Raw genomic sequence first — 11,468 nt, forward strand, 5'->3', positions numbered from 1 at the left:
AGAATCGGTTTCAATCTTAAAAGTGGTGGCCTCTTTGCTCTCCAATGTATGGCAAAATTGCCAACGTGAGCAAAAATTCTTCCAATGCATTTCCTCGTGTTGCTTTACATTAACCGGCAGGGGCTGAACAGCAAATCACGCGAATCCGCAGTTTCAATACATCAATCACATTCTTGCCTGGTTGCAACAGCCACGACACCTTCACAGTGCAGGTTTAATGAATGAGCTCCGGGCTCTGACATGGTCACAGACACAGTTGCAGCGTACTTGCCACTCAGAGAGTTACAATCTGGTCCAATGATGGGCCATTGTGCGCTGCGCTGTGACAAAGCATGACACCACTGCTGCAATCTCTTAATATCCTTTTGAAATAACAAATGCTTCTTTTTAATCATCCAGACTATGTCATGCCACCATTCCATCCGTGCTGCAGAAAAATATGGCTGCAACATTCTTACATACCGCACAAGGGTCGCCAAGATTAGCACATATGTAGTACAGGCACACCTGTTGACCCTTTGTGGTGCTTCACCACGGTCATTTTGAATCACGACCACACTGTAAAGGTGTGGCTGCCAACTCCATCAGAGCAGGCATGTAGTTATTGGATTAGGAAGGTCTACAATTGGGGTGTAAGTCTATGTTTCTGGTAATTTTGGCTTTAAGCGTGGCCCTAAATTACTAAACTACAGTAATTCTATCTTTGGACTTCATTGTTGGACACAAGAAATATTTTATACTAGGAAATGCTCCGATGTAAATGTACACAGATATCAGTCCTTGAAGTCTGGTCAGAAGACAGCATGCACATGAGGCCTTCCCGGAACTGAATAATGCCCCCAGGGTCTATGGTAACAGATCGATTGTTGGGTTTCAGTCTAATTTAGGCTTGAAGCTAGGGCCCAGAGCATGATTCTGTATGCATAATGTAACATCAGTCTTGCATTTCTGAGCTATTGGCACAACTGAGCTGAATGATCAGCTTTACATTTAACACCTTGCATCAGCTCCAGCACTGATATCGATCACTAAAGCCTTTGCCAGAGGGAGAGAAGAAATAACAGCTTACAGTGTTTGCCATGCAGGCTTGGTAAAACAGTGCTGTCATAACACCACGAAAAACAGGTTTGTCTGATCACTGCACTGGGTCATCAGACTACAATCTAAATGCAACAGCGCTGGTGGTTTACATCTGGGGGAGAGTCTGCATTGCAGGAGGCATAACAAACAGGTCAGGAGACAAACAAGGGCACCAGCCAATGGAAAGAATGACATTTAGCAACAGATTTTTCATTTTAATGATTCCATTACTCTCACCATTTGAGTGCACACATTCACACACTATAAGCAGACCTGCATACATGCAAGCGAACACGACCACACACAGACACATACACACACATGCCCACGCCCTATAGGCATCCCCTTACAACACCACAGCCATTTACCCCCGGAATCGCCTACACTACGCCAGTTCACCATTTGCGTTAAATCAGCAACATCCTTGTTACCTACCACACTGCTAATACCCAGCAGAGAGAACATGGATCAAGCTCATTAGAATTTCTTCCCCACGCTAGTCCGCTGAATAACTAAGGTTTGTTATGCCATAAAATTCATCTCAAAGAAAGTCAGAAAAAGCAGCTCTTTTAACTCTGCTAATTTGATATGAATTCAGGGCTCTGATGAATAAGAAACTGCTTAACACTGGCTAGAACAATAGCTCATATCTGAAACATTCTCATGCCACAACACTTAGGATTACCTCCAATTTAGTGAGCTGTCCAGGCTTAGACAGAAATACCTTTTAATTTGAACAGCATTAGTCATAATGTGGTCACACAATGAAGAATTCTATGTGATGCACATGTGAATGTTTCAGTAAATTGCAAACTGTCTCTTGCTTTACCAAACCAAGGACTTTCAATGTCCTCTCATAATTATTCTTTTTTAAATTATTAACACATAATAAGTAAGGCTACAGCAACACCATAACCATCTCTCACATACACAATTGAATACCAAAAAGTGAGTTTTGAAATTGGGTAGGAAATACCCAAGTTTCCCTTTAAAATCCAAATCCTAAAAAAATGTTTTAGCTGTACAAACCACAGAAAGACACCTGCACAACACAGGCCAAGCACTCTACTGGAATAAATCCCTTTCTAACATGAGCCACAATACGATTATTTACGATAATTTAATAATGTGGTACTCCTCCGCTGTCCCACTGATAGTTTCAGTGTCTGGTTATTCCCTACGCAGCTATAGGGGGAAATGAAAGGTGAGTGGTCCAGAATTCCACCATGCTTATCTGTATCTAACAAGCAGCCAGACATTTCCCAGGCACTGGCAATGATCAGCGTTAAAATTTTAGACACTGCGGTTGTAACCTGTTGACATTCCTTTTGTTAATTTCCATGGATAATTTAGAGTCACTATATTAACTAGGAGCTACTATGAAATACTGTGAACCTTATGAAGTCCTTGCACAGCTTGCAGAGAGTATGCACACAATATCTGAAAAAGCTGTAAAGATGTACAGTTTATGCTACCCTTTTCCTCTGTACTTGATATAGCAATATAACTATATACATTGCTATACACACAGCAATACACTTTGTTAGCTAGATTAAAAAAGAGGAGCTCTGTGACAGAGCTGGCCGATGCTCTGCACATAAATTAGCAGAAGGAGTAAAAACTTATCAAAACAATAATCTATTTAAAAACCCACTCACAAACACAGGAGAACCAGTCTACAGCTACCAGCACACAAAATGGCTTCCCACCAACTGAACCTGGCCACACACCTGTATATAACAAGCCTAATTAGTGCAGGTGTGACCAGTTAACTGGTTCTCAGAAAGACAAGACAATTAACAAAACAATTAAACAATTATTAAATAATCAACTAAGACAAACATTAAACCTGTTTCAATTGTAATTGATTGATCAAAGCGCTTATTTTACAAGATGGAAAGTAGAAAATGAGGATCCTCAATTTAACAATTAAACAATAAACATTTACATTTAACCTGTTGGGGTGAGGTGAAGGACTGCTCCTTCACGAGCTCAAATAAGCAAATAATGATTACTACTAAATACACTAAACAATGAATGCTGAATAACTTATTAACATATAAAATGGTTGATTAATCAGTGATGGAATGACATAATCCAGTGCAATGCAAAGGGATACATGGATTGCACGGTTGTGGCCCTACCATCGTTGGTTAAGAGGTCTGTGCTTTGCCACTTGTTTCTAAAATGGATTACCACAGTGGGGTGAGCCAGTGTGCAGCAGGGAGTCCAGTGTATTAGACGAGCGAAGCAAATTTTATCGTTTCTACACTTCGCATTTCAATTAAAGGCAAACTTCAGGCTCTTCATCACAAACAGGAATAATCCTGGGTGCCATAACGTACTATAATTAGGAGGAAGCGTGAACCTCCGCACAGCACAGAATCTGCTGCCTTTGTTGTCAGGCATAAATTAAATTTCAAAGAGACTGCGCCATTAAAGCCAAGTTCATCACATAAATAATGTGAAGGCTTAATAAATGAGCAATTAACATATTTATTTTCTAGCCATATTTCAGTGCTTGCTGCATTTTCAGCTAACGGTCTGGGCAGTAGTATACAAAGATAAAAAAACAGTGAACCACTAACATTCCCATGGAAATACTGTGCTGCTGTACAAGAACAGGATATCTTCTGTTATTATAGTCATTACACAAAACCTGGGTGCAAATTATACATTTTCAGGGCTGCAAATAGCATACATTTCTCAATGTTAACATTATAATGCCTGTGTAGTGATTTGCTGGCTTTTTACAGCACCCGCTCAAACATTGCAGGATATACTGGACCAGGGTGGCATAGGTGCATTAGGACAGAGTATGCTGTGTAGTTGAGGATTAATTAGACTAGGGACTTGGCTTGGGGGGTGTGGTTATACAGAAAGAATGTATTGAATACAAATCAAAGAAGATAATATACATGTTTTTCAATTCCTTTTTCAGAACACATGAGAGCACTATGTCCAGCTCTGGGCACTGTACAATGAGAACAACAGAGAAGCTATTGAAAAAGCGAGGGAGGGGCAACACAGGTGGTTATTTACTGAAATTTATGAAAATAAAGTATGAAAAATTAAGACACTTAACCGGAGCACAAGAAAACTCCAAATTTTAATGGAACCACAGAAGTATCTATTTCATGAGTTCAAACCGTAAAAGAGAACAAAGATGGAATTAGGCCTAAAGGTAAGTTTGAAAATGATGCTAGGACATCTTTTTCCACTCAAAGGGTTATTAATGCTTGTAACAGTTTACCAGGATTTATAACGGAAGTAGAGACCCTTGTCTACAGTGTTTGTGTGTGCATGCATTCATGTATCTCGGTGTGTGCGCATACATCTGTGTGTCTCTGTGCATACCCTTCTGTGTGCACACATCAACAGCAACATGATGCCTGACAGCCCTGTTTACAGTAATTATTATCACCCATGTACTCTCGTGATGAACTCAACAGTCATCTTCTCAAAAGGCACTCAGCTGCACTTTCCTGGGAAAGAGAACCATACACAGGCTTCCTTTACATTGTCACATAAATAATGGCTTCGAATCTAACTTCAGCCGCAAAGAAACTATTGTCTTCACAGTATTCATTCTCCAGTCACTAAAGCAGCATGCAGGAATCTCAACGTGCTCCAGGTGTACAGAAGACAAGCTACTGTTTGCAGGTCCTGATCTTTGGCTACTGACAGTGTCACTAGAGACAAGTCAGTAACCACAGGGGATGGTGGGAGAATTCACTGGAAGAATGAACGAAACAAAACATACACACTTGAATCATAATGTGCATTAACATGGTGCTTATCACATTTATTCAGCCCCTTCAGAAACTGAAGAGTAACTGAAACAGCTACATTGGGAGTAGATTTAATCTATCTGCCATGGAAGACAACAGCTACCCAGAAAAAATATAAATTCAGACACACAGTAGCAATTTTCTGCTGTATAGCAGGCTTTCTGCAAGTGGAGAAAGGCAACACGCACTGTTTTCAGAAGGCTTGCAATGCCCAAAAAGGTAGGCTATTTCATATATTTCTAACATGTCAGGTTCACAGAATACCCAGGTGTGAACCAGGTGTTAATGAAAAAAATTCAGCACCCCCCACCCGCTGCCAAACTCAACCAAGATCTGCTTAACCAAAAAAAATGTGAAAAAAGCTAACTTGATCCAATGTGTCACCTGTGCCATCTCCAAATACCCAAGTTTTGCCAGAACTTAATCAATTACCATGCTACAAAATACTGTTTCACAGGATAGGCTATCAGAATAGAAACTTGCATAAGACTATCCACCCTGTATGCTGTCTGAAAGTCTTCATTCCAGATGAGCTTGAAGAAGTCTAAGTAAATTCATTTTTAATACTGTAGATAAATTGGAGGATATCACAGGTGCAGTAGCATTTGCTACTGAAATAAGGTAGTACAATATGCAGGGACAGCCTTGCTCTAACACATGACGTTCTCCTAACTCTGAGCGTCAGGACACAGTGGCAACACAGACCTCTCCTCCTCACGGAGTCTCCCTGCTGGGTATGTGACAGACATGCCCTCTCCTCAGCTGCGCCGCTGAGTATGCGCGTCAGAGACATAAGGTACCATCTCCAGCACGGTGTGGTTTCTGCTCTCTTCGGACATAGAACTAGGGTTCAATACCGCTCACGGCTGTTGGGTTCCTAGGATTATTTGCTACGTTTCACAAAATCGTTGGCTTTATTAAGTACACGATCTAATCAAGCCGCCCAAACCAGTTAATGTCAAGCTACAAAACACAAACAACCAGCTACTAGCTAACTGGCCTGCTACAACGTATATATCGTAAACCCCATAATCCCTTGACAGTAGGTGCTTTTCAGTTGATGTCCAGCGGTGACCTTCACCTTTTTTTTGCAAATTTTGACAAGCGCGCTGTTGTGAAGGATGTCGTTTTTACTGGTGCTGAAACTACTGGAAGTTAACGGCGTTGGTTGTGGCTGATTTGGTGTACTTGGGATCGACGCTATGTGTTACTCCCGTTGACGGGACATTACTGAGCTTAGGCAGGCAGTGTTAGCGTCGTTTCATTGCGATGAGCTTATCTCCGCAGTACTTGCGCCGTTCCAAGGTTAAAAGTGTAGCTAGCCTAGCAGGCAGTTACTTTCTTGAGCGCCTTGCTGCGCCGTGTCGTTTTGATGCAGTGGGCTTCGCTGACTCGAAGGGTAAATGCTGAAACGTTGGCAATTTGTGCCATTTTATTTCCTGAAATAGCAGTTTTCATATAAAAAACTGAAAACTGCATTACGTGATGCATTTGAAGGGAAAGTTGACAGTGGCTATCTGGTGATATCCCCGATGGAACTATCCCTCTCTTTTATTGTTATGTGCAACTCATAGGCTTAAAGGACAAGGTCAGTTAAATATTCATCCCTTCGTTTTTTTTTTATCCGCAAGATACCCTGCAGCCTAATTCAGGTCAGATTCAGTCAGCCAGCTAGCTACTCTAGATAACCATTGTGTTATCTTTAGCCAGCTAACAAGCTACTGGCGCTGTGTTATATGCAGAGGACTGCATAGCTACCTTGCCATATTATTGCTTGCTGGCTAGTCCTGGCTAGTTATAACCTGACGGGCTAAGCTTGCTGATTCACGTAAATGTCACAGACTGTCAGTGTCAGCTGAAAAAGGCAAATGACAAGATACGTGCACAGAGGTCTGTGGCAAGGGTCGGAAAAGCACGGTATTCGCTCGACTTTCAGTACGACTCATTTAACGGCTATGCTGAAGTGAAGCCGGGTTACCCACAGATTGGTAAAATCTGACTGTCAGGCCAGCGAGCATCTCCTCCGGTGCCCAGGGCATCACAGATGTTTGAATGGGCTGCAGCTAGCTATCGCGGTGTTGCACTGGCTAGCCAGCTAGCTAGTGTATCGGGATACCCTCGGAACTCTTACACCCTATTGAAATATCTGGCAAACGTTAGCTAGCTACGTTTCTGACAGGGACCTCCTGTTATTGCTACTAGTGAAAAGTCATTTTTTTTGCCCTTCTGTTTATGAATTATCAAATAACTCACCCGGGCCGCCATCTTCCTGTTTGCTGTTGCTCAGAGATGCAGCTCAGAATGAAAAGTCAAACACAGCCGCACTGACAGCACCAGCACCACACTGGAGCTGCGCATGCGCACACACACAGCACGCCACACCGCGTCAGTTTTTTTATTTAACGCACTCGATTTTAATTGGCAGAGAGGCTGGATTTAACGCACCTGAGCCAAACAAAGTCAACTGCGTTTAGTATGCGTTGTATAAAATGTCTGGACCGTGCTCTAGCGCATTTATTATAATAGACATAATAAAATATGTTTTTATTATTATAATTTCATTTCAGTCGGCGTGCCACACGATGTGTCAGCTTCGCTTTGAGGATGCGTTTCCTATGAGACAACGTAGTATTTAAAAATAGTAACCATAATGTTCTTTTTATTCATATTTTGTTATTGTTATAATTATAGCAAATTAACCATTACATGACGCAGGGCAGCACCCATGGATGATTTGATCACGAGATTTCCTCCAAATGTCATCTTTTCATCCTATTTTTCACTCCCGCCAGACAGGGTGAGATCTTTCATTAACCCTCTGTACTCTCCAGCAGGTTAAAAAGAAATTGTCAGGATGCACCGTAGTGTGACCATCATGACTTAAATCCACGTTGCTTTTTGGTACCACTGATGTAATCTGCTCTGCATTTTGACCGGTTTTATCGCTGAAGTGTCAAAGCAGCCACCTGTTTGTGTCTGCAATTAGCTTTGTTTGGCAGATACCTGGCTGCTCTGACGTGGATCTTATGGGCATTCTGAAACATACCCAATGCTTTGCTATCTGAGCTTTTCAGCTAGCTAACTTAGCCTGAAAAAAATGAGGGCAGTCAGGGCCCTGGTCATTAGGAGGTGCGCTGCTGCTTGTTAACGTCTGTCTTCTTGGCCATGTTTTAGCTTGTGTCAGCTTGCCCATCACCTTGTTTCTGTTTGTGAAAAAAATCAGAATTCACAGCAGACCCTTCACTCATGAGGACCGCACAGTTAGGGGAGGTGGAGCCCGTCCTACTCAGTGCTGCTGCAGGCTTCTGCACCCCTTGTGTCCCTGCAGTACTCCATGTTGAGATGCCAGACCAACAGGATCCTCACAAGTGAGAGTTGCTTCATTCCCCATCCCCTACCTCCCGAGTTTGCCGTGCACCACTTAGGCACCATTTGAGACTAAATCTGTGTGGAATAACACTGTCTTGTGGAGTCAGACCCCAGTCCCTCAAGCGCTCTGCCAGTTCATGCCGATCCACGCTCTCAGCCAATCAGCTGTGTCTGTGTCGCTCTCTCATTTCACTCTTTCCCAGCAGGACTACATGGTGGTGTGGCCTTGGTAATTCCTCTAGGTTCCAGGTTTCTAGGTGAATGACATCATGACTGGCCAATTCGCTATGTGCTTAGGGGGACGCACAAGCCAACAATGCCAAAGATGGTATCGACATGCCTCACAAAGCTGGGTCTGATGTTGAACGAGAGGAAGAGTCACCTGTACCCTATGGGACAGACAGATTATCTTGACTTGGTCCTGTTTCTTCATCTTGATGGTGCAGGTGACAGTGATGTGGCATCAGAGGCTGCAGTGGTCACCCAGGCTGCCCTATTGGGACTGTTGTGCACCCAATGCAATGCCGGTTTGCGGTGTAGAAGGCTGTGCCCTGCGAGACCTTATCCAAGTCAGAGCACATTATTTTTGACTTCTTGTTGCCAGGGGCCAGTTTAAGAGTGATTATGACTACAGACACCTTGCTGACAGAGGCACTGGGTTTAGGCACTGTCTAGGAGGGGAGGTCCTCCCTGTTGGCATCACATTTACCCCCAGAGATGGAAGAAGCAGTCTTTCCATCTTTGAAGCATTTCCTCCCAGAAATCTGAGGGAGGCATGTTGTTACCGCATATCAACCACCGAGATGCTTTGAGATCAGTCTCCTTTCATGTAAAGCATGACAACTAGAAACATGTACATTGGGCACATACCCATGCTGTTTCTTTGCGTGCTCTCCATCTCCATGGGATCATCCAATGAGCTGAGAGATCTCATTGATGTAATGATGGAGGGGGGTTGGATGCCTGAATACTCCAATAAATTCTAGTACAGTTTTATGCCTTCCCACCTTGTCCTGTCACCCCCGTTGTCATCCCTTTGAAGAGCAGGGAGTTGAACATGAGGGTACTGCCTGTGTCCACAGACTGGCTGCACAGGCCTGGGTTACACATCTGAGGGTGCTACACGGTGGGGCATCCTTGCCACTTTCCCAAGAGTATGCTTGTACAAGTACACATTCTGTTCTGGCATCCAAACCAGTGGGTTCCAACTCTGAGAGGTACTTGTGCCAAAAACTTGGTTAGATTCCATCATTTGTACCTTACATCTTACTGTGGTATAGTACACATACATGCAGTTATTTTGTTTGTTTTACATGTTAACTCACCTTCTCCTGTTGCAAGCCTATTGTTTGCCACCCAGACTGTCCCTCTGTAAGTGTACCATTACTGCGTTCTGTTCATGGGTAAGTTCAAGAAATATTTATGTTGCGTATGAAAACATACATAATACAGCATATTTTGAATGGGAAACCAATTTAAACCAACCAAAATACAGACATCTTAACAACTATACCTCATATTCTGCTAGAGTAGTACCTGCAACTGATAGCTCCAGTTTTGAGTGTGAAATGGTACACAGTGGATGGGAGTACCACCGTGTGGTCAAAATGTGGAATTGCATTCAGGTTTCCCAAGTCGCAGAGCACATCAGTGCCAAATGAATATCATTCTGGCAAATTTCAAAACCCTTGACCTTTTAATCAGGTCCATAAATGTGCATTACAAACAGTGCATGTAATTCGATTTGCTTATGTAATTATATTAGCATACTCCATAAATGTCCTGATTTCAATTGAGCACTTAATAAAATCAATACGCGCATTGGTTTTTAGGATGGAGGACTGTGGTGGGGCAGTTGGTCCCTATTCACTGTATTCATTTTAATCAAACATGGTTGATCGCTGTGTGATGAATGCTGGCCCCTTAACTGTGATAAATGCACATTAAAGAGAAACACAGAAACCCAGATGTTTGCCTCAGGTTTTGAAGGAACTATTTCATCATCAATTCATTCTATTTCTAGCACTTTACCCTCAGGTAATCTTGTCTGTACTGTATGTTGCCCTTTGCTCCATAAGCCGACTCACAGCAAGCAAGCAATGTGAAATGAGTGGGATCTGTAATACTGACAGCTTCAACTGGCTGAAACTTGAAAGGCCCCAAAATAGACTGCACGCACAGCATGATGGGAAAAATCAAAATTCAGGAAACTCAGAACAAAAATGGGTTATCTTTTCCACTTCAACGTTACAGAGTAATAAAACAAAGGTTTTGAATCGTGTCATAAGTGGAAAAAATTTCCTTTCATTCAGCAATTATAAAAATTCTAATAAGTGATCGACCCATATGATTCATGAAAGTGTTCACCGCTTTTGATTCAGTTGTTATGGCAAAAAGGTTATGGTTATGGTAAGAGGTATAACTTTACCATATGGTTATGGTAAGAAACACTTAACATTTGTTCATCTTCTGTTAGCAACGGAGGAAAGATCTAAACACTCCACAGAGTACCCATTCATCCCCATACCACCTACAATATTCTAACCGAGACAAGGCTGTTTTCAATTAAAAGTCGCTCAGTAATTTTTAAATACAAATTTATTCAAACAAAATTTGATTCCAAGAACACTTAACAGCCAACAGTTTTCTCTAAGAAAAAAAGCCAGAGACTTTTGGAAAAAAAAATTCATTTTTTTTTATTCGAACTTATCTGAACATCAGATATACTCGGTAATTGTTGGTCAGCAAGAACCGTTTGTACATTTGATATTGTTGACGTAGAAACCCAAAACAAGCATCTTTTTTTTCTTCCTTTTTTCCTTTTTTTGGTTTGGTGGGGGTTGGGAAGCTGTGTTGGGGTTTAATTGGGGGCTATAATACAAACCTTGTACTGAGGAATCCTGAAGTGAATTCCGAGAGGGTAGGAGAGACACAAACCAAGAGGTCTCAATGGCCAGATTAACCAATGCCATGGGAAATCATCTGGCCACATTTGAAACGACAGTTACCCTGCAAAGACGGAGGAAGCGGCGTACAAAAGAAAGGCGACAGTAGAAACCAGATACACCTTAGAGGCTTACACTGCCCAAAAGTTCATCACCCAGGCTGGAGGAAAGCGTGACACCGTGTACTGTACCTGTACTGTGTTTACCCCATTTCACGTTCTAGTACATCTAAAGCTCAAGGCAAAGTATCACAAAATAGCCAAACTGCTTCCAACAAGTGGAT

General features: G+C 42.3%; 1 protein-coding gene across 2 annotated transcripts in view; it reads right to left on the bottom strand.

The window, feature by feature from the left end:
* Nucleotides 1-7,198, bottom strand: part of LOC118794730 (vesicle-fusing ATPase-like) — a 60,985-nt gene extending 53,787 nt beyond the window's left edge. The window contains exon 1 of one of the 2 annotated variants that reach the window (XM_036552992.1): nt 7,125-7,198. In XM_036552992.1, coding sequence (XP_036408885.1) covers nt 7,125-7,136 — 12 coding nt within the window. In that variant the 5' untranslated portion in view covers nt 7,137-7,198. The remainder of the gene's footprint in view (nt 1-7,124) is intronic. The other variant, XM_036552991.1, reaches the window with a different exon arrangement.
* Nucleotides 7,199-11,468: the final 4,270 nt, after the last annotated feature.

Source organism: Megalops cyprinoides, chromosome 19 (genome assembly GCF_013368585.1).
Source record: "Megalops cyprinoides isolate fMegCyp1 chromosome 19, fMegCyp1.pri, whole genome shotgun sequence".
Lineage (NCBI taxonomy): Eukaryota > Metazoa > Chordata > Actinopteri > Elopiformes > Megalopidae > Megalops > Megalops cyprinoides.